Source organism: Anoplopoma fimbria, chromosome 19, assembly GCF_027596085.1.
Source record: "Anoplopoma fimbria isolate UVic2021 breed Golden Eagle Sablefish chromosome 19, Afim_UVic_2022, whole genome shotgun sequence".
Taxonomy (NCBI): domain Eukaryota; kingdom Metazoa; phylum Chordata; class Actinopteri; order Perciformes; family Anoplopomatidae; genus Anoplopoma; species Anoplopoma fimbria.
Window position 1 is genome coordinate 2,372,696 of NC_072467.1, and position 24,333 is coordinate 2,397,028.

The following is a 24,333-nucleotide window of genomic DNA, read 5'->3' on the forward strand; positions in this document are numbered from 1 at the left end:
TTTTATCTTTGGACTATTAACTTTAATATATTTTCATAAATGTAAATTCTCTGATCAAAGTGAAGATTTCTATTTTTGGAAAATTGCACATTTACAAATATAAATGTACGTAATGTAATCATGCTTACTATTCTTAGATTTTTTTATTTATTTTCTTAGTCATTTTATGACATTAAATAAGGATGAATATACCTTTAATGAATATACCTTTTTCCCCTTTGAGACAAAACTTGGTCCTTAAGAAATCAAGAGAAAAAGATAGAGTATATTTTTGAAACATTTTATTAAGCATCAGTGTAATCATTATTATATTGCAGTCTCAGTTATTGGAGCACTGATCAAATTTTTTAGAATTGTGATGTTGAAAGTGTTATTCATTCATTACTTTTTGCAGTTTGGTTACAGTCTTTACAAAAGTTCCAGATCCCTTTTTTTAAAAATACCTTTTCAAAATAAAACAGACGTAACTGGAAAGATGAGATCTGCTGTGTTTTCTTAATGCTGTACTATCTTAATTATTATAAATACTGGTCACCTTTCAGTGAAACTTTTTTCTAACATAAATACAACTTCAGGCGGCTTTGCTAGTGTGCTGCACACCTTCTCATGTCTTCACAGTAGAAAACTCTTTATAAATTAATTAAATAGGACTTGAGAGCAAACTCTGAATATATGACGATGATGAGGAGGATTTTTCAAAGTGCTTCCTGCAGAGGATTTCAGTTTCTTGCAGTCAGGATCATTGATGTCACTAAGCTGCTCAAGGCCACAACCAGAGCTCCGAGTATAAACTTCCAGGAAATTCCCTAAAACACAAGAAAAAAGGTCAGTCAAGATCCAGTCTGTTGATTTTTAGAAAAAAGCATTGGAGATGTTTCTGTTCTTACAGATGGTTTCTTCTTTGAAGGAATCAGAAAAGGTTTGATATTCTCTCCAAGCATCTCTGCCGGTTTAGCTTTCCATTCCTGAGTATCTTCGCCTCCCGATTGCCTTTTGACGAGTTTAGATAACTCAGCGTGGATCGCCTAAAACAGAAACATCTTAACATGCTGGGAAAAAGCTGCTTTCTGTAGATCTTGTAGAAGACACATGAAACATTTTATTTTGACAAAAGGTTAAGATGCAGTTTTGAAAATGTCCAGCAGGTGAGAGCAGAGGTCTGAAACACGAAGCCTTACAAGGTAGACCTCCAACTCTTTTATTTCAGTTTTACTTTTAAAATGCACTTTAAACTGTAGCCCAAATGTACATGCAAATGACTTAGTAAAGAATTTTTTAAAACTTGAATTAGATTCTTCATTGGAGGAAAATTGTCATAAAATGTATTAAAATGAAAGAAAGCAATACATGCATTCTTGTAAACGATTCACATCTACCTTCGCTCCATCTTTTTTTGTGATAATTTAACAGATAGCAGTACAACAGATAAGCTAAATCAGTTTTCTCAAACGTTTTTAATCCAGCGTTGAGACGTATGGAATTACCAAAACAGCAGATACGTCTGTTTTGTCTAAACAGGACCAGACATATTTGTGACCTATGAGTGTTCTCTATAGGTCAGGTCTTTGTAACACTGGCAAACTGTGATGGAAACAGCTGATTGAAATTTACTCCTCACAATTCCTAAATTAAATCCAAATCAAAACATGGCTGCACTAAAATAATGTTGTTATAATGTTGATGTGGTTAACCGTATACAAGTGTAGTTATTTCAAGTATAGTGTGGAGTCCGTGTTGTAGCTGCCACCGTGACTCTGGCACGTTCTTACTTTCAATGTGACAATATTTAGCTTGTTATATTTTATACTTTGCAGGACATCTGCCAAATCTCTGAGCATCTGGTCACATCTGATGTCTACAGATGTGACCAGATGCTCAGAGATTTGGCAGATTAGACAGACCACACAAAGGACACAGAACAGGCCTTCAACAGAAGAAGTTCACTGGGATCTTCTGTTTTCTTCAAGCTAAGGTGTGAACGACTTTCTTTTGAAATTCTGGGAATTTTTGTGAAATATTGTGACCTTAATTAGATTAATTTTATTTTCATCTGTCTTTTATGTTAAAATTTGCAACAGTCGGATGAAAAAGTTATCGTTCCAAATTGAGATTTGATGAGAAGAGTTTTTTTGTTTTGTTTTTGTATTTTCTTAACATATTTTATATTAATTACAGACTATATACAGACGTACTATTTGTTTACTGACCTAAATTGGTGCTTAAAGGAATATTTTGGTTATGTCTGTTTATAATTTTTGGTACCATCAGTCCACCACAGATCCAACCTGAAATATATATTAACAGTTATTGGATGGATTGCCATTTATCAAGTCACAGATATTCATGTTCCCCAGAGGAAGTCTAGCTCCACCATGAGGTTGACATTTGTGGTTCTGTGTGAAATGTCTCAACTACTGGATACATTTCCATGAAATTTGGTTCTCACATTCATCTCCCCCTCAGGATGAACTGTAATATGTTGGGTTGATTTTTTTTTTTAACTTTTCATCTAGTCATCATCAGTCAAAATATCAATTTCAAGTAGTTAAATATTTTTGTTTATGAACAATCACCTGCAAAACGAATGAATGGCATACCGAACAGCCTAATAAACTACCTTCTAAACATCAACGTAAAAGCATTGTTGTTGTTTGCATAGTGACGTTTACAGAGCCATGAGCTTGGCTGTCAAATTCCTTTTATGGAACATATACATTATGTTTATGTTCAATTCCATTGTTGGACACATTTGTAATAGGTCATTATATTGTCAGATGCTGGATGGTTATACATATTAAAATGTTTACTTTGTTATTGAATAATTTGTCAGAATAATTGCATCAAGGATGGGTCACGTAAATTACCAAAAATAAAATTATTTGATCATTTCATTGTAAACTACAACTCCAGGCTTGGCGGCGTTTCTTTGGCATTGAAAATAAAAATCTTATACCACAACATATTTGAGAATCTTAGCATAAAAGCACAAATGCCATCGGCCACCATTCATTTGTGCCGATTGGTACATTCTGTGGCTGTAATAATAATAATGGCAGATTCACTTCATAGTGACCTCTCCTCTGTGAGGGACGGATGGGATTCACAGGCAGATTTAGAAGAAAGGTGGCGAGCGGGGATTGACCAGCTCACCCACATAATCTCACCTTGGTGGTCGGCTCCAGTTTCAAGGCCCTTTTCAGCACCTCCATCGCCTCTTTGTATTCACCCATTTCTGACTGGAGCTGGAAGAGAATAGAAAACCGTAGAGCATGAGCAGAGCTGGTGGACCCATGAATCAAAACTGTCAGAGAACAGATAGCAATAATACAGCAGCTATTAAGAAATAATTAAATGTGATCCCATATTAAAACAAAGTCCTCTGCCTTCCAGGAACTTCAACGTCATTTTATGGCTCGATAAAGATCAAATGAGATGCAGTTGTCTCTCAGTAATACCACGACAGCATGGACCCTCACCTTTCCCAACCTGAATAGGGACTTGACGTTGTTTGGCTCCAGGGTCAGAACATCCCGGCTGGTGTGAAGCGCCTCGCTGTACCGCTCCAGTTTTAGCTGAGCGGTGGCCAGGTTGTTCAAACACTTCACCCGGTAGTCCCGCACCTCCTCCTCCTCTGCCATCACGCCACCGTCGCCACCATCTGTGCAAAGACAGAGACGTACAACCTCTGACATCTGCTCCGCTGTGAACATCTCATGTGAATCTCTTAATTGGTGGCACGAAAAACACTTTGACGGAGATTAGTTATCTAATCTTGGAAGGGTCTTATTCTGAAGTCGTCCAGAATATGGAAAATATTCAGACATTCAAACAGAAACTCCCATCGGGTGTCATTATAGGGATAGTAAACGGTCTGTTTTTTTATTCAGATGGATATCATATCACTGTCTCTGCAGTAACAACTGTATGGTTTCTTCATTAGACCCAAGCTTGTCCAGCTGAATACAGCAGTGACCCCAGTATGAGCACTTGTTAGTACAAAGTTTTATTTTTTACACTTGGCGCTGAGAATGATTGATGATAAATGTCAGCAGCTCTGGAAACACATCTGTGTGGCTGCATATGCTTTTTTTATTACACTTTTTATCTCAAATTCACAGTTGCATTAGGTCAATTACATTTAGGATGCCGTTCCAGAATGGATTCTTTAAAGCAGCATTAACAGATGTTTTGGACACTAACACGTTATCACCTTTTCAGTTGATATAGCGAATTTGTTGCCTATTTACACATCAAGCAGCTACAAAGCAAAATAAATATATCATTTTTGTTTTTAACTAATTTATATTAATAATGCTTCATAACAACAATCATTACGCATTATAAACCGTTTTTAAATGATTTAAAGGTCAGGCATAATTCTTTATAATTGCTGGTAACTCATTGACCTTTTCTTTTATCATGTATAATTATTCCCATAGTACCAATGCATCTTGATCTTTTTTACAATACATTATAATGTGATTATAAGTTTCCATAAATGGTCCTTATTTGCTTTGGGTAAAGTGAGGGATCATACAGTACTGGTAAGGTACACTCATTTGAAACACCTGGTGGATCGACATTGACATTTCACTGATGAAATGTTGCACTAAAAAATTCAAACACTATAATGACTCAAATAAATACATGTTATATACAGCTTCAGGTAAAGTAGAAACCGTTATAGGTATTATCCATATCTTGAGACAATATTTTGAGTGTTTTGGGTGGAGGGAGTTAAACAAATTAATTAGTTTTACAATGTTTTGCGTGTTGTTCTTGCGTAGATTTTTATTATCTCTTACTTCTTAATTTTTCACTTATAATGTATTATAAAATGATTATAGTTTAAAACAGTTACCGGAATTATAATTAATTCGGATCCAAGCAAAAACAAAATAGGCAGTGAGTTACCAGCATTTATCAAATATTGTGATACTTGACAGGCATTATTTAGTCAATATGTCTTATAATGTGATTTTTATATGATTATTGTTATAAAGCATTGTGGATATTTATGATATATCTTACAGCTATTATTATACAATGCAGATTTGAATACATTATAACGATGTTTATAATTCATTGTAGACATTGACATCATAGAAAGGGTCATCAAAATTCCTCCTGTTTTTGTTCTTTTTTTTGTAATGCCCTATAGATTTGAAATTCAGATGTGATTAAAATGCTTTTCAACTTAATCCCTACAAACATTTGATTGCCATTAAGACATTTACCTGTACAATTCATGTTGAAGATCTGCAGAAAATTGAGCCTGATCAAGTCTTATATTTATGTCATTGCATGTTTAGTTGCATATGATTACAGGTTAATCAATAACAGTGATTTATAATCTCCACGTGTCATAAATTATATTTGTAAAATGACCCAAAAAGAGTTAAGAAGTTGACGTTTCTGCTTCATTATTGTTATTATTATTTTTCTGGTGATCTTCTCATCCACTAATTACATGATCTCGATGTCCTGATAAACTCCTCTCCTCAGTGCCACAGCGAGTTCACTCTCTGGTCCACTTTCATTAATGCATTATGAAGCAGTCCATGTTTTTCTCCTCATTGTTCACTCACATTTCCCTCTTGGGGCCCTCCCAGCCTCGTCGATGATTAGAACGATTAAGGAGGTGGAAATAATATGAATGCTGATTAGCTTTGATTATGCAAAAGAATTAAGCAATAACATTTATCGTCGGGCGTCGGGGCTCAGATAGATGTGTCTCTGCATGGTGACAGAGTGATTAGTGTGGTGGCAGACTGCAGGAGAGCGCCAAACTGTTATGTCATTATGGGCTCAGAAGGATGTAGAAATGTTGTGTTTAAAGTCTCTATCAAATCCTGCGTTTTATATTTCTAACGGATGTGTGTGTATTCATTTTTATCTGTTTTTTATTTCCATTTTCACCTTTTTCCGTGAAGATAATGCTCACATCAATTACTACAACAGATTTCTGGTACAGATGACAGTATGGAAATATTTCCTATGAATAAATTCAGGTTTTGATGATATACCTCTGCTGCCTGTGGTTAACACATCCAGAGCCATAGAATAGGCCCTGACAGCCATGCTGTATTCCTCCCTCTGGAAATGAAAGTTTCCTCGCTCTCGTTTCTGGTTGCCGATGCGGATGCGGTCTGCGATGGGCAGCTTTAACGGGTCCAGTTTCTCTCCGACATCCAGCAGCTGGAGCAAGTAGAGTAAAGGAGCCCAGGCTGGAATATCAGGCTCCCTGCACGTAAACAAAGACAAAAAACAAACAAACACATAATCAATATAACACAGGGCAAAGAGTAAAAGAGTCAGGGTCATCAAAGGTTATTTAAATCAATCAAAAAATCAATCTGATAGCTGCCAGCTTCAAGAAAAGCAGAAACAAGCTGGTCAACATCCTGCAGAAGAAACTCAAAGCTTTGTAACTTGTGCATGAAATTTAATGAGTGTGTTCATAATACAGCAATGTGTTTAATGGCCATATAGATGCATCTGCTGTGGTTTTATCAAAAACTAAGAAATCCAGTGATGACTTCATTTAGCAGAAGAGTTAAAACATTCCCATCAGGATCAGCACTGATTATTTGAGGTCTTGTGTCATGGCTTCTTTTTGAATGTTTTGAAGGTAATTGAAAAAGACATGCGCATAAATACAAAATAACTGTGATATAAAAATACAAAGTGCAAACTGTAAATACATTTTGTTCTTTTAGTTGCTCTCTGTATCAATTTCATTTCACCGTATCCAACAGCTCACTCACACCTAAAAACAATACCTTCAAAAGACGTCTGAGTGACTCCGGCTCACTTAAAGCAGACAAGAATTTGAAACTGGTATGAACCTGTGAGCCGGCTACAGCTTCAGCTTACTCGAGAGTCACTCAGAAGGAAAGTTAATTTGGTTTTCAATCATCTGGCTCCTGTGACCACATGGCACACAATGGTCCATTATCAGTTACTCTGTGGAGGCTCTGATTCCAAAGGTGTGTGTGTGTGTGTGTGTGTGTGTGTGTGTGTGTGTGTGTGTGTGTGTGTGTGTGTGTGTGTGTGTGTGTGTGTGTGTGTGTGTGTGTGTGTGTGTGTGTGTGTGTGTGTGTGTGTGTGTGTGTGTGTGTGTGTGTGTGTGTGTTAGAGAGAAGGAAACAGAAAGGAAATGAATGCAATGACAGCTTCAGTACATTTTGAAAAGCTGATTTTGAAGTGGCCTACATTATTGATTGTTACATGATTAGTTTTTTCACTGTAATAAAACCTAACAATCTTAACTATAAAAAGCTAAATACAATTTAAAGTGGATCCTGTCAGTTTAATGACCTCAACAAAAATCAGGCAAAAGAAAGTTCAGCTTCCTGCAGATTCACCCAGTGACTGTTTGAGTGTGACAGTACAGGGAGTTGTGTCAGGTCATGAATTATTCAAACTGGTTATGTCAACAAAACAATTTATGTCTGTCTAACAGAATTAGTTCTATCCCCAGTTACTGGGAGCCTGTGGGATCAGATTACCCTTTCACCTCTCCTCCCTGGAGACCTTGTCCACTCTCACAGGGGTGTGAAACCAGCAGCTGAGCCAGATCCCTCAGTCAGGAACCGGAGGAAGTAGCGTGCAGAGACGCTAGCGTTTAGGGCTGTGAATAAGTAGATGCAGGTCTTTTAGAAGCCGGTCACTATTTCTGACAGCAGCGTTTAGTCCTGCCGACTTGTATTTGCATTCCACTGCATGTTTACCAAGGATCAGAGAGGAGTTGTGTAACCGAGGTTCAAGAGCAGCAGAGAAGAAGACATTTGATTCATTTATGGAGAAAATACTGCACATAGTTTGGGTCGCACAAGGTTATGTTAGTCTTTCTAAAACGGGCCTCAAGCTGCACATCTGGCGATTAGAAACGGATCCTTATTCCGTACTAAGAATGTGACACCATCACCAAATGATCCTCTGCACAGCTTGTACAGCACATGGACATACTGTCGCTATGTGTTGTCCTTGCGTGCGTTTCTCACCCCTTATCTGAAAATATTACACAATATTCTGAGGGCTGCGGGTTACGTCACGGTGTGCGGCGTATAACAATAAAACACAAACAGCGTCCTGCCTACTGGCTGCAGATTAAATAGACTTCTGAGAATTCACCTCTAAACCCACTTTTGTTTTTAAGTCACTGAATAACGCACACTAAATGTCTGTGCTTTGAAACACGTTTAAACGGAGCTTGATGTCTTAACAGCAGCAGATACAATGGAATGAGATACATGGCTCTCTAGTATTTGAGTTCATAGAAAAAGTCCCAAATATTGTTTCATTATCTGAGTCTGAAATCGTGACATTGCTCGGTTTGTAAACAGTAACTCAGCAGCAAAACCCCTTACTCATTATCATCATTGGATATTGATTTTATTTTCATACAGAGGAAACACCCACTTCACTGCTCATGACTCACACAGATGAGGATACATTAGATGAGAAGTGATGAGTCATTTCTTATTAATCGATGCAGGCGCAGCTGCTTCGTTGCTAACTGCTCAAACCAAAATGTGCCACGTCAAAACTCCATCAATCCCAAATGATGTGTTATCCAACAAAGGAAACACAAGACACACACACACACACACACACACACACACACACACACACACACACACACACACACACACACACACACACACACACACACACTGCCTGCTCTCTGCCTGACAGTTCTTCACATGCAGGATTCAACAGGTGACCTTTGCAGCATTATGCAGTTTAGCTCAGCAGCTAATGAACAGGCAGTTTGCAGAATACAACCACAGTATACAGAACACAGAGTTAGGATGTATGTCTGTAACGCTGAGGAATAATGTAAATCACTGAGAGTCGAGCGTCCTCCACAAGCATAAAACAAAATGGGCATGACCGCCGAGCTGTCGAGAGTAATCTGAGAATGCAGTGCGCTGACAGATCTATGAGGTTTACGGTGTCATGTGGGTCATTTGTGATTAGCACCGCACCGGTGTGCTGCTGTGCTGAGCTCAGCCAATGAGCCCCCAGGGCCTTATTAGTGCAAACAGGAAGCAGAGGCTGGTCAGCGGGGTGAGATACCTCCGCAAGATCCCAGTGAAACCTGAACCTGCAATTTAAGCCCGGGTCCACGTTTTCGGCAGAACCGGCCTTCTACCAGCCCTCTCTGCTGCTCCTAAAGAGATTAATTCACCAACTCACAAACAAGATCTTTATTAAATATTAATTAATTAATTTTATATTAAGATTTGATTTCATGTTTTTTTTACAATATTTGACTCAGATTCCAGTATATATATATATATATATATATATATATATATATATATATATATATATATATATATATATATACATACATAACAAATAAGATATCATTTTGATTTTCAAAGCCTGAGGGCTGAAGATATGAGACATTTGCTGAGGCAGCAATCAGAGAGCAGCAACTGGCTGACTGGACTCAGGTATACAGTCTATCTTTGCCCTCAATCATAGTAATGTTTACTCCAAGGAAACCATGGCAACATACATCAGTGTCTAGTTAGAAATTATAAATATTCAAGCAAATGTATCAAACTAGTTGTTATATATTGTGACAAAATGTGGATTTTGGAATTTTGATGTATGTGTTGTCTGTTAAATATGAAGCCACAGCCAAGAGACGGTTATGTTAGCATATAGACTGGAAACAACTGTTCTGACTCCGTCCAAAGGTTAAATAAATCTGCCTACCATCACCTTTACAGCCCACTTATTAACACTGTATATCTTGTTTGTTTAATCCACACAAAACACTAAAGTGTTTGAGCCGAGAAAATTGTGCCAGACATATTGACATTGACTTTCTGGAGTCCTCTTGTCCCAGCAAGGTTGCTAAGCAACCAGCGCATGTCTGAGTCCATGTTCTTCCTGAAAGTCAACTTGTTGATCTCATCCATTTTTTGTGGAAATATTTAGTCTCTATTTATCTGGCTAAATCCTGCCTACAAACCTGCAATTCGATTTTTTGTTACTTCACTTATGATAAGCTGTCTTCAATGAGCACAACACCGATTTAGACTGCTGGAAAAATGTGAAAGAGACATAAAGAATATAATATAATAATGTAATCCAAAGTAATATAAAATACAACATTATTTTGTACACACCCTCAAAACTCATATCGTCAGAGGTATTTTCTTACAAATTTCACTCTGACCTACTTCCACGACTTTCAATAACAAACTACAGAACTTAAACAAATGTCTAATTTACATTTATGAGGCCCACCGTGCTTTTATTGTCTGACGTTTGTGTTACGTGGTTTTATTTGTGCTATTATGAATGACTGAACAGATCCAATTAAAAGAGGAATGTTTCCCTCTTCTTGTGTTCGTATGAATGTGGTGATAAGGACGAGGATCTTTCCATCCTGTGTCATGGGCAGATATGCATTCATTATAGATGAATTTGATACATGTGTTGTGGCTTAGCTAACTTCCTCATCAAGGTGTATGATGTTGCCGATGACTCACCCTGTTATCTGTCAAGCATGCCCCTCGCTGCTGTAAATGAAAGGAAAAACTCCCACAGAGGGAAAACAGTGGTCACTTTGACGTCATGCTCTCCGTTTCAAATGATGGAAAGGCCAGTGATGCACCTCAAACTGGTTTCTATGGTAACAACCCCAGATACTGCACTAATATACTGTGATAAATGTGGTGTGCAGCTTGTATGATAAAACTGAATCCAAAAGGATTTATGAGGTTGTTTATTTCTTTTACAGCAGTAAAAAAACGTTCAGTGTTGTGCCTGTTTTGACTCTTGGATGGACACACAGGGCCAATACAGCCGCGCAAAGGAGCTTAGCTTTAATCCAGGCATTGGTGAGACGTCACAGCTGTTTTTCCTCGCTTGCTGCCATTCTAGTTAAATAGCAGCAAAACAGCCTTGTACATTCAAAGATCTAGAAACTAGCAGTGTAAGACCTTTCAGCTGCTGCCTGTAGCATTTCCTTTCCTGTCCTTTTTGTTTTTATTTCCTCCTTCAGCAATGAGCCAATGAAAGTGTGCTCGCAGGGATCAAGGGCAGCTACTGCCTACATCCTGGCTGCTGAGCTCCTCAAAAGTCCCCATATAATCTACAGCAGGTTTCCTTAGCCTGTTAAAATGAATCCAATCTCAGCCCTGGGACTAACTGCAGAGTATAAAGTGACTGTTTAAATAGCAGGGATGTGCAGTTTCCAGTCCATTTTAGAGAGACTCGTTGGTGACACGATTTTATTAAACCAGCTTTAAGTAAAAAACATACAGTGGTTATCTGCAGGAGGCAGGATGAAAGCCAGTACCAGTGCCTTGTGTAAATGGGACTATTTAAACATGAAGGTGTGAGTACAGAAAACATGTGAGAACACCATTAAAGGGATAGTTCAGGTGTTTTGAGGAGTGGAGTTGTATGAGGTACTTATCCATTGTCAGTGTGTTATCTACAATAGAGGTTGTTTGGGGGGAAAACAGACAGGATACCAGCACCGGAGCAAAGTAGTGTACTGCTGTTGACGGGGGAGCAGCAAAACATTAAATGTTGATGGGGGAGCAGCAAAAAAATAAATATCAGTTTAAGTGTAAGCTATATTTAGAATATTTTCTGACATGGAACTGAAGTTGAAGTGAAACTTATACTGGTTTTGTGGCTCTGTAGAGAGCATCGATAAGTTCCAATTTCAGTTCAGTGACTTGAAGTTTTTACGGCTGACGATTATATACATATTGCCCTATTAGTGGGCATTCAGGACAAAAGCAGCACCGTGTTAAATCAACACATAATGCTGTGTTGGTGGGGGTGTGATGCTTCAGTTATCAGTGAGATGATTTTCAAGTTTTTCTCAAATCAAATTAAAATCTAAGAGCTGTTTTATTAATATTATTAGACTGATATCAACTGTGAGCTCCACCTCTCTCCAAGTGAGTGGGGAATGAATGACAGGTGAGCAGGACAAGTTTCACTTTCTACCTTATGCAATGATCTGAAACCTCTCAAAGGTTTGAGCTCTGATCTGTGGCAGCATCTAGATGAATAATTCCTCAAAAAAGAAAAGTTCAAAGCTTTGAGTCCGCATTATGGTGGATGAGAGCAATCTGTCTTACACAGAAATACATCACCTGAGGTCATTATCTAGAATATCAACCTTGCTGTTACCTGTGGAAGATATCTTATCCCAGGATTGACTCCAAATCCATAATCAATCACTACGAACAAGAAGGTGTCTCTGCGGTGTGCACAGAGTGGTCAAGTGGCAATTTCTCATGCAGCCGTGGGGAGTAAGGTTTAGTTTCAGTCGATTCTCAGAAAGGTAAATGTGAAGCTGTAGTGAAGGGCAATGACAGCTCGGTTCTTTCTTTGAACAGATGTTATGTCCACTGATTACATAAACTGAATCTCTGACAGTTTTAGGTTTCACTTGTGAACTTCAAAGGTTTTTAAGTTCCTACAAATTCTAAGCGAGGAGCCAAAAATCCTGCTCTTTGAAAGATGAAAGTCCTCCTCTTTCATTAAGGTTATACTTCACATAAAAATGTCTGTCTACTTCAGTGGACATATGAATCCCTGAATGTTGCAGGGGTATTTTTTTGCTTTCTGTTTGAATGAGCAATTTAATTTGCACTCAGATCAAAGATGTACTTATTTTTCCAAAAATATTTGATTTTGGCATAAAATATGCATTCTTTGTCATTCTACAGGGTTGCTGTTTGCCTCCCTCTGAGGTTACAGCGTTGTGAACATTAACGTCTGTGATCACAAGCTGCTCATTGCTTTATGTTTGACATTCAGGTAGGCATAAAGAGATATTGATCAGAAATTAATTTCCCTTCTAAGTCCAAGCTGTCACACATGCATGTGCCGAAGCCAGATAACTCCCTCCGAGAAAATGTCACCGTGTCTCGAAATATTGTTTTGCAAATTGAGCGCACAACAAACGGACAGAAGCTTTCAGGCTCGCTGACTGATTATTAAATGAGATGTAACTCTAAAGCAGCATCTGCACCTGTACAGCTACACCTGGCCTTCATGTCTTCAATGTTGGACGTATCTGAGGAGTAATTTACAAGCAAATACATATACATTATACATATTGATTATGTGCACATGTTGACTCTTTGACGTTGTGTACATCAAACAAAAACATCATCATTATCATTCACTGTCACCATCTGGTCACATCGCTGTCCATGATAAATAGGACTGCCTTGGTGTGTGTCTGTTATCTAACCAATAAAGAGCCAGCTTCCTTGTGGCAGCAGCTGGCTCTACCTCCTTGTGCAGCCTGTGAATCAACAGCAGCCCACTGAACTCCTGACTTGTAATTCAGGTTATCACAGAGGAGCAGCCGGCGTTTGCTGGTCAAGTGAAGTAAATGTAGCAGGGCCATTAGCACGATCCTTTAGTCTCTCTCTCTGATGGCTCTGCAGAGCAAAAAGACCAGGAGCATCAATACTCCCAAAGAGACAAATTTCTTATGAACGGGCTTGACTTTACTTGACCAAAGCCAGAGGCAATGGCATAGGTCACTCTCATTATTTATCATTTTACATGCAAACTGATACATTTTTCTTGCAAAAATAATGCAGTTGTTTGCCATACATGAGCCTACTTGTATTGTCCTTCACCATCTGAAATAACAATATGAAATATAAACACAGTGCAAATAATCCCGTCAGTGCTATCAAACAACAGAGATTCTTTCATTCGTAAAGGAATTTACTTAGTTAATCACTTCAGCTTAATCACTGCACATCTGATTTTGATTTTGCTGTGAGGACGTCAGTGGGTGTCTGCCGCTCATTAACTTTGAGAGGAATATTTTGAAAGCCTGTTAGGTGTGTGTGTGTGTGTGTGTGTGTGTGTGTGTGTGTGTGTGTGTGTGTGTGTGTGTGTGTGTGTGTGTGTGTGTGTGTGTGTGTGTGTGTGTATCTGCTAGACTGCTGCAGACGACTGATGACGTAACACTGACGTCTCTGCGAGATGACTCACACCCCACGTCCCCACTGACGGTACCTCTTCATCACCCTAACACACACACACACACACACACACACACACACACACACACACACACACCAGTGCCACTTGTCACTCTGCTACAGATCTCCTTCCTCTGGCTCGCAGGCAGCAACTGCACCCTCACATCCCTCCACAACAGCAGCACCACACTGCTGTACAGACACATACGCTTATTTCCTCAGATACCCAGTTGTCATTACTTCTGCCACAGTACATGATACATTTAGCATCGATTCAGACTTTATTAAACCGCCATGTGTGTTCACAGTGTGTCACTGTCTTCCCCCCTCCACTTTCCCATCTGCTCCAATTCCACTGGAAAAGAATACAAAGTGGGTTCATGAGTTGCCCAAACAGTCTGCCTGAGATCCTGTTACAGAAAGTTGTATTCTTTTGTAGTTTGAATGTGTATTTGAAATTATGAAATCATAATAAGAAGTGACTTCTTAGAGCAAATGACGAGTGGGGCTGGGTGGTCTTGGAAGTCAAAGATTTCCAGACACAGCTTCTGTTTTTGAGCAATGACGAGAGGAATTGAAAGCAGCTATGAATACAAAACCATAGGTCCATAACAAAAACAGGAGAGAGTCAAGGCCGGTCTATGCTTGAAACAAACTAACTTGTTCAACGTGTTGAAGGCAAAAGTGTCTATAGCTGTTTTCTCGTACAGAGGGGTGAGACGCAATAATTGTACTATTTGGCCTAATGGCAAACTTTTGGTCAAACTTTAGACCCATACTTGAAAAATAATGAAATAAGTTATGAAAGTAATGTAAAAAACATAAACAAGGGTCTACAGCCATGCAACAGCTGTACTTAGACATAGCTCTACTTTGAGCTATGCTAAATATCAACATGCTAACATGACACAATCACAATTCAGTGCTAACATTCTGTTGCTAAGAAGGGCAAATGTTTACCGACATCACCATCTTAGCATTAACATGTTAGCATGCTAACCTTTGCTAAGTAGTGTGAAACACAAAGTACAGCTGATGCTGATGGAAGTGTCATTAGTTTTGCAAGTATTTGGTCATAGAAAAACTAAATATTGGGCTTGATGATGGGGCTAGAACAAAGTTAGTAGAAAAAAATACAGGGATATGACACAAGATAAGACTAATGGAATTTGAATCTGCTACTAAGAACTTGTAATTGATTCAATAAAAAATCCCTGTGGTGGCTTTGCAAAAATGTTTGCTGATTTTGTTGCCAATGGGAAGCAGTTTTTATTATGTTGACAGATTTTTGCTCTCATCTGATGCCTTAAGTAGCCGTGTGTTTACATTTAACTGCTGTAAATGGACAATATTGAGGGTTTTAATTCAATTAAAATCACACGTCAAGGACTGCAATGCAAACGCTAATTTGGGTATCCAAAGAGGGAGAAAATGGAAACAAAAAATAAATGAAAGAAAAGTTTTAACACATCAATGTAAAATTAAAACAACTGCACAAACAGAGCTCTGATCTTTGTGGCTGTTATGTAATGCAAAATCAGCTTTGCTCCACCAGTAAAGTGTTAAAAGTGCTCTAAAAATACACTATCTACCTTAAATTATAATAAAAGCACATTTCAGTTGAGGAGATTTACTGTCCCACTAAATACCCCATGACCATGGAAAGCAGAAGTAGATATAACTGCAGGCAGTGCTATAATATGACCAAGGCTGTGTCGATGATAGAGATAAGCCTGCCAGCAGTAGGGGAAAAGGTAAACATCCAAAAAGATTAGATGAGGGACATGCACAGTTCAAACACTGGTCTGAGTGGCAAAAAACTGCTGCGGTGCCAAAACAACCCACCATCTAGTTTTTAGAATTTAAAACAAAGAGTATTCAGTTCAGATTTAAGTCATACAGTTCTTTTAAGCTTTAGGTCAACACATGAAGCTTCAAACTAATGTGGCAGTGTTTTTGCCAAACAGGAGAGCCAGGAGAGCCTAAACCTGATTTTATCTGGAGTGTGCTACAGCTGTCACTGCTTGCTGGCCTGCCCCTGGAGCGTGAGGCCTGGGTGTGGTTTCTTGTCAGCCTGCTGTGTCGGGAAAGAGACACACAGAGGCCAAAAGCTATAGTCAAACTTGTTTGGGTCACATGATCATGCAACAAGTTGTTGCTGGAATCTATGATTGAAGACAAACAGTTACTCCAAAACAGTAAAGTTGCACTGAGAGGAAAACAGCAACGTGGAGAAGAATGGTTGAGAGTCATCGTTGTGTTTTCCACAGTTCTCAAAGGTCGCATTATTAATTTGACCCAGGTGGCTGTGCGCAGTGAGTCACACAACCTCCAGCACGGAGAGGAACTCCACCTCACAGATTTCATGTGTGGACAACATGTGTATGTATCTGGAGACAGGGGAGGAGGGCTCATGTGCATTAAAAGTGACAGACACCAGTACAACCCTGTGGCGAGTGAGTCACTGTACCTGTCTGCTGGCGAGCGCTTCAGGAAATGAAAAGCAGAACCAGCCAGTTCTTTGCTGTATCATGTTTCATTGGGTGATAAGAGGAGAGATTGGTTGATAAGAAGAGGAAGAATACACGATAATCATAAATGGATCTAACGCCCAAACTTCTGTCAAGTAAATCACAGTGACATTAATTACATTTGTAAATGTCAGCTACGCCTACAAGTATGCTCACTCATCATAAAACTTGATACCATTGATTGCATTTTTGGATTAACCCTTTCTCACGTTGCCTCTTTGCTTTTTTTTTTTTTTTTTTTTTTTTTTGCTTTGAATCTCTCGGCCTGCATGCCTTTCTGCCCTGACAAATGTCACTGTTGCCTTTTTCAACTGCATTCCCCGCTGGATATGGGTGTGCCTCCGAGGAGAGAGACTTCAACTCTTGCCAACTTCTTCAACCGTGTCAACAAACATTTCCCCTTGAGCACATTCACTAGAAGACGTTTTACTGGTCAATGCATGTTATCTGTTAAGGGTAGATATTTAATACTGTGTGTGGAAAAAATAACGCTTGCACACCGATTCCAATGAAATGTTTTATTTAACAATCAGTTATTTTACTGGCTGGATGTTCTGCAGGGCAAATTAGTTGTGACCTGATCCATGACTCCATTCAAGCCTGGTTTAAAACATTGCCTTATAAGGGGGTTAAAAAACTAAATAAATTAGTGTCCATCATGCTAATTTTCAATAGTTCTACAATTGTGCAAATATTTTATACATTGTCTGCTTCTCGGAACTAAATGATTGATTGTTTGATTATGATTCAACTTTTGAGTTTGTCCATCTCTTTGGTCCAAACTAATACAACAATCATTGGATAGATTGCCATTAAAGTTTGTAAAGACATTCATGCTCCCCAGATGATTAATCCTACTGAGTGTATTGATCCCCTGACTTTTACTCTGGCACCACAAATTAGATTGACATTTGTGGTTTTTCTTTGAAATATCTATATATATGACTATAGGATACAACGCCCTGACATTTGGTGCACACATTCATGGTCCCCTCAGGATGAATCATAATAACTTTTGGTGGTTTCCTCAAGTGTCATCGTAATACCTGGAAAACTATAGGCATTCCCATCAGTATCAGCTGTACTTTGCATTTAGTGGTAAGTAGAAAATGTTAGACTAAGATGGTGAACATGGTGAACATCATACATGCTAAACATGTCGTTGTTAGCATGTTAGCAAGTTAGCATGCTGACATCTTGTCCGGGTGTCTATGATACTTTTTACCATGCCTGATTCCCAAATAAATAGTTCAATTGTTTTAACTTATGAGTCAATGTTCTAGTTTTTTGGATGCTGTTTTCTACTAATTATTAATGTCAGGTCATAAATATATGTTTCAGTCTTGATAAAGTTTGGTGAACAACAATGGAAAAACGTCCAGGATTTTATCAATCTATTCTTATCATAAATAAACCAAACCAAATCACAAAACCAAGCACACACCTTGATGTATTTTTACCTACACTATTTATGTGCACACTATGACGGCCTGGCAATCGGACAAAACAGAAAACCACAAGATCACATTAAACTGTGCTGCCAACTAACAGATGATGAATATTATGCAATAACCATCAATCATGGAGCTAAGCGTTACAATACTTTCCCATGAACTACCGCTTCACTCAACTTGCTCCAACCTGCCACTGTACTGCCAGATCAGTGAGCCTGGTGTAATCAAGGCTTCAACAGCCATCAGGCCCACGTCGCCCGGGGTCAAAGAGAGGGAGATTCCTCCCTCTCCTCCCACAGCAGGGCTTGTTTGTTCAGAAACTGACAATGATAGCCATCTGGTGTGTCTCCAAAGTGTCTCTATTTCCCCATTAAATTGTGTTTGTTTAGTATGTGATTATCAACTATACTTGAATGCTGTAGTTCACTCAGAAAATTCAGAAAGGAGACAGTTTTCTGAGAGTCAGTTTCCTGCATCTATGTAGCGTGGGTTTCATCACTACCATGCCCCTTTAGGCCTGCCAGGTCCAGGGTCTATTAACTCCAATGGGAGAAATTAAAATGAGCACAATTCTTATATCCCATAGTCATTAAAGTAAATATTGGACACATTTTCCGAAATCAACATATCCTCAAATCATTCTGACACTGAAAGGGCTTTTTCCAGACAGATAAATCAGGAGAAAATTTACTTCGTTTGAGATCTTTTTCTGTTTCAGTGACACTATCACAAGATATTGCAACTTACGTTTCGGAACGCCGTAGATAACAATCTCGTAATACTAAATATGGCCCTCACACCAGGGTTAAATTTTGAGTCCCGTACAGTTCTTTCTGTAGATGCTACTAATACATTGTGGGGCCAATTTGCCCAATTTATGTCTTATTGTACAATAGTCACAGATTCATTTTTTTCTCTGCTTTACCTTTGCCTTTGTATGTGTTAGTTTCGATTTACCAATACGTAGTTTGTGGTTGATTTGTACTAAATGTAGCCTTGGCTAAACTTCAGGTTTAATCATAAATATCACACAATCCCATTGTGACACGTTAATGCAAAATAAGAATGATTAACCGGCTGACACTGCACATCTGGACCTGGATTAAACTATTAATTTAACTACGACACATCCCAGTGGTCTAATTAACTCCAGTTCAACATGTGCCACTGAGGTAGATCTCATTTGTGTCAAGATTTAAAGTACACCGACACCTTCGCTGCCAGCAGCGGGATTTAAGCCTCTGTTTATGTTTGTTGACAGCCGGCCAAAGCTAACCCCACAGCAAACCTTTTCACACTGAAGAAGTCTTTAAATGTGTTGTGTGGCGTTTCACATACGGCTAGAAACAAAATATTCAGAAAATAAAGCATCTGCCAATGACACTTAATGTTGTTGACTTTTGGGTCGTGCAGAGCTGATGAGTTAGATCACCTGGAGGGTTTATGAGTGATAAAGTTGGGCCTGTCCAGAGATCAACGGACGTTAGCTACCACTGCTCTCTGATAATGACAGTTTTTGTATGCCTCAGTTCGGGAATAGCTTTGCCGTATGCTGAGGTTCCTCGAAAAGGCAAGTGTGATGTCTTTTCGTCATCACAATCTCCTCTTTCAAATGCTTTACTGTCACAGGAAATACGTCAGAGATTCTTCCTGACGATTGAGTCCCGACCAGCTTGTCAGTTGTAATCAATCAGGTAAAAGCTCCTGACTTCTCTGGGGGTTTCATTGTCTTTGTATTCACATTTTTAAGGAGTTGCAGCTCAGCCCATCACCCGAGCTACGGACCACTCCACTGTGATGTGTTGAATCATACTGTCTGACCAGCTTTGGACACTGTTCTGCTAAATAATTGTCAAATGCTCTTAGCAGCACTGTTTGCAACAGGCAATTGACAGTTTAATCAATGCCTCCCCCAGAAAACACAGAGAGGCTAATGAGATTTTCCCTCATTGCCTCGCTGTGGTTGTCAAATCTGCCCTGAAACATGATGTCTGTTTCTGCTTGAGATACTTGTTTTTGTCAGCTTATTTGCTCAAATAATTGTTTGACTAAATATTTTTTTAATTAACTTGAAGAAGCGGGTCTGGCAAAATGCCATGACTGAGAAGATGGAAGCTCTGTGATATTCACGTTCTGTCTATGAGTTAGATGAAAGGATCGATAGCTGTCTCATGTCTGTTTGGTAAATGAAGCTACAGCCAGCAGCCCGTCAACTTAGCTTGACAGGCTTGAGACAGGGGGAAAGAGCAAGACTAACACGGTCCAAAGGTAACAAATTCAGCTATTGTCACCTCCTTTAAATCTGTAGAAAAGTGTGTAAACACTATTCATACGGCAAGTGAGGTGCTGGACTAACTCTTGCAGTGACCAGTGACTTCTTGGAGTCTCTGCTGGTTATCTGGTAACTGCTCAGAGCAAAGAAATAGGTTTGCAGATAACCGTAAAAAAAAGTTTTTGTCTGGATTAAACAAACCAAAGACAACAGGCATTTTTCCCTGTTTCCACTCATTATGCTAAGCTAAGATAGCATACAGACATGAACGTGGTATCTATTTTCTCATCTCACTATTGCAAGTAAGAAAATTAGTGTATTTCCCAAAAGGTTTCTATTATTGGATGACCTGTTTTTGTCTTGGAGTTTAGTTGAGTTTGTAACACGCTGTATTATTATGCATGTCGTGATTTTCCCACTCGCCATATCAAATCATTAACAAATGCATTCAGTGAGTGGAGAAAACGACATTCAGAGCACCAGCAACTTCTGTAACCTCATGTTTAAGGAGATGGCATGAAGCTCTGATTGTCTACCTTCTGGTACGGCTAAATGTGACTCCACAGCACACAACTTTAATCAGCTGCATCAAAACAATCATTAACTAACCTCCCGTTGCCTCCTTCTTTTTCTCAGCCTCCTTCTCTGACACAAAACAGAGGGCGAGAGTCTAGACAACACCTAAGACACTCCTCGCTCTCACCTCGCACACCCCATGTCCCATCATCCCCTTCACAGAGCTCCTTAATACAATCAGGACCTCACACACAGCACACAGAGGAGACTGAAACAGTACAGAACACACACTGAAAAAAAACCGCTTTCACAACACAGTGTTCTGCACATTTGCACATTATGTTGTCAACAATTTTTAAATGGACTGTGGTTTACTTTTAGCCAGTAAAAATGGATTCAAATTATGAATTTAGTTCTGAATCCTGCACCCTTTTAAGGCATTTACGGCCACATGATAAACCTGGGGACATGCATTTTTATGCATTACTCCTCTGTACAGCTACTCTGTTAATGGTACAGCACGTCCTACATGCAGCTGAAAGGACGTTGTTATATAACTGTTCGGCAAATTTCCTCCAAAATGCAAGCAGATCCTCTTTTTTTTTTAATGTCCTGGTGTTTTGTAATTACAACATTTTGTGCTGTCCACTCACAGAGTACACGGGGCTCTAAGTTGGTACTATCTATAATGTTTAATTTACTCTAATGGATGTGGGCTTACATAAACACATTTAGTTTAGAGTTTATATAATCACTTTCAGAATTAAATTAATGGCCACAACTCTGCTATTTATGAAAGAGATTAATATTTAGAATATTACTGTCTACTTAAAAAGTATTTTAACACCGATAACTACTGAAACTAATTTGCTACAACATAATAAACCGGTGAACCAATCAAATCACATTTAAAACATTTGCTTTGTCGTTTTTCCTATAAATCACACCTCAAAAGACAAATATTTTCATGGATATCTTAGTACACACAATCTCATCAAATCACTGTTGTGGATTAATGTCTCTTTCTCACGTGTTCAGGTTATCTAAAGTAAACATTAAAACTATAAACAATTGGTTTTCTTCAGCGACACAGCAATCTCCTCTGTGTTTATACTGGCTCTTTAATGGTGTAAAGGTCATAAACCTGAGCCATTGGCAGTAATATAAGTGCTGTCCTCCCATAGGTTGTGAGGTTACAAGCACGCCATTGATAGGCTGCCTGTGAATGGTGTTAGAAGGAAGCCATCTGCTCCTGTTTATGGTTCATTAACCCCGCTAGCTCTGGATAACCAGGCTGCCCCCACAGCAACAGGTACAAGTCCGACTTGAATACAAAAAAATATAACTGGCCAAGTCTTGTTCCTCCTTCAACATGCTCCTAAATTCAAGATTTCATCATTAAACAACAATAACTGGAAAATGCTTACCTTCCCAGAAGTCCATAGGCGTACAGGGAATCTGCCAGGAGTAACGTGATCTCACCCTTCTGCATGGACATGACACACTCCTCCAGGGCCTACAGGTGTCAAAACACACGTCACTAACAGAGCTTTTTACATAATTACACTAAATGCATTAAAAGCATAACTTTGTTTTGTGCATTTCAATGTCCTTTATTAACTAAACATAAGATGATGAATTTCATTTTTTCAAGCATGTGGACCAGCTCTTCAGCCCTGCTAGCTCTAAGGACAACAGTGTAGGTCAGTTTGTCAAGACTGAAATACCTAAACAACTATTGGACCGTCATAAAATGTGGTGCATATATTTGTGGTTCCCACAGGAATAATCATAATGATTTTGGTGATCCTCTGACTCATCAGCTTGAACCACCATGAGGTTGACTGAACTAAAAACAATCCCAACAGCCTAGGCTGAACTTTCTGTTTTGTTAAATCAAAGCACCCAGGCGTACCCAGGCAACCTCCGAGTCTGAAAAGTGAAACTAATGCCAACTGATATCTGGGCCAAGACTTCCTTCTCTGACTGGAGTTGGAGTTCAGAGAAAACCTGAACGACTGGATTTTTTCACAAGTCAGCCAGTTGACAAGCTAATTATAGACCGATAAAAATCGAAATAACCAATAGACGATAGCAGATGAGTTCCAAGATTGCATATGCCCACTGCGTTCTGGCTCTTTTGCTTTCCACACGCACTGTTAACCTGTATTCAACCAAAGCCTGGTCGAACCTGATTGGACAATAATACTTGGTCTACAAACGGAAACCAGAAAGCTTCAGATACCAAACTCTCCTCCTGTTGCCTGCATAAGAATGCAGGATCTGTATATATAGAGATTACTCTGCAGACTCTTATTTGCCTATTTTTACAGTTTCTATTGGACACCAATGAAGTCTGATGTACCCACTATAAACTACACTGTCAGAGAAAACTTCGGGTTTTACCTGGTTAACATCTCCCTCTCCAATAACAAAGACAAGCTTGCAGTCCTTCTCCACCACAGTGCGGTCCTCAAGGACACATTGCATCTTCACAGTAACCTCTTGGCCCCAGGTGGGGCTCAGGGTGTTTTGGGCCCCGGACTCCACCACCTTCTTTCTCAACAGCCGGTCCTCTGCGTGAGGAAAGAAGAGAAGGTCATGCAGGAGGAAGTGGGGTTAATCTGCATGTTGGTGGTAAACACGTGCTCAGAAACAACCACAAACATGCCAAGCTTCAGTTCAGTCCCATTTTGGTCACTTTACTTCTTTTGTGGTTTCATTCCAAAATCAAATATAGAAGTTACAGCTAACTAAATGAGCTCCAAAGGATGTGTGTCTCTACACAGTTAAATGATGCATCCTCACCTGTGATGTCCTGCCAATCATCTGCCTCAAACAGCTCCTCAAAGGTGGAGGAAGTCCACTCGGCCATCTCATATTCTGGGAAGAGACTCTCTGCTGAGCTGTCTCTCTCCGTCACATCATCATCTGTCGATGGGTCTTGAAATCTCACCATCTTCCAGCTGTTTGTTTTATTCAGTTTCCTCCGCTCCTTGCATCCTGTGTCACCACTTTGCTCAGGATCAGAGGGGGGTTTTACCTCGGCGCTGTTACTCTCAGCTGCACAGCTCTCTGTTTCAGCCTGCTCTTTCCCACTCGGATCCTTAACTTCCTCTGCAGGCCCACAGGGCAGCTCGGTGTGACGGTCCCCATGAGCAAGCTCTAAAACGGCCTCTTTTACCTCAGGCACTGTATGCTTCACTGCAGGCTTTTCATGCTCTTCACAACATGGCTCTGTCTCCATTTCACTGCGGAGAGCGATGGGCACCTCCTGCATTAGCCTCCAAAAGAGATGATCTTCCTGGTCCTAGCCAATGTTCCACTTAGACGCAGGTTAGTAGTTCTGTTGTAAACCAACTTCTGCCACTTTCACTCTGTCAAAACAAAGAGAATATTTCCATGATGTAAAAATCCATGTTGTGTTTCATAAAATCCCAACTCAGAAGGCATCCCTAAATCCTGCCTTTATCTACAGATTTTCGTTTAAAGCTTTCTCTCGCCTGCAGCTTCGTAGTTTCTGCAGTTCTGTTGCACCTTGACCTCCACTCACTACT

The 24,333-nt window shown here is 39.4% G+C and overlaps 2 protein-coding genes across 3 annotated transcripts in view; both read right to left on the reverse strand.

Annotated features, from left to right (window-relative positions):
* Positions 1 to 24,333, reverse strand: part of LOC129107893 (pro-cathepsin H-like) — a 243,842-nt gene that overhangs the window by 196,185 nt on the left and 23,324 nt on the right. The window contains exon 1 of one of the 2 annotated variants that reach the window (XM_054619499.1): positions 15,933 to 15,937. The exons of the other annotated variant lie outside the window; for it this stretch is intronic. The gene's annotated coding sequence lies outside the window, so the exon portion shown is untranslated. Of the gene's footprint in view, positions 1 to 15,932; positions 15,938 to 24,333 lie in introns of those variants that run through there. 2 annotated transcript variants of the gene reach the window in all.
* On the reverse strand, positions 720 to 24,023 carry fkbp16 (FKBP prolyl isomerase 16). Its single transcript, XM_054619494.1, has 8 exons — positions 23,585 to 24,023; positions 23,183 to 23,352; positions 22,204 to 22,292; positions 6,027 to 6,244; positions 3,477 to 3,658; positions 3,165 to 3,242; positions 888 to 1,025; positions 720 to 806 (listed from the first exon to the last, which is right to left on the reverse strand). Exons 1-8 carry the CDS (start codon positions 24,021 to 24,023, stop codon positions 720 to 722), a joined length of 1,401 nt encoding a protein of 466 aa, XP_054475469.1.

Excerpts from the sequence above, each read along its gene's own strand:
- fkbp16 (XM_054619494.1), bottom strand. The coding sequence starts at position 24,023 with ATGGAGACAGAGCCATGTTGTGAAGAGCATGAAAAGCCTGCAGTGAAG. Across the intron at positions 3,659-6,026 it reads GTTAACCACAGGCAGCAGAG|ATGGTGGCGACGGTGGCGTG; the intron begins GTATATCATCAA and ends GTCTTTGCACAG. Across the intron at positions 807-887 it reads CTTCAAAGAAGAAACCATCT|GGAATTTCCTGGAAGTTTAT; the intron begins GTAAGAACAGAA and ends CTTGTGTTTTAG.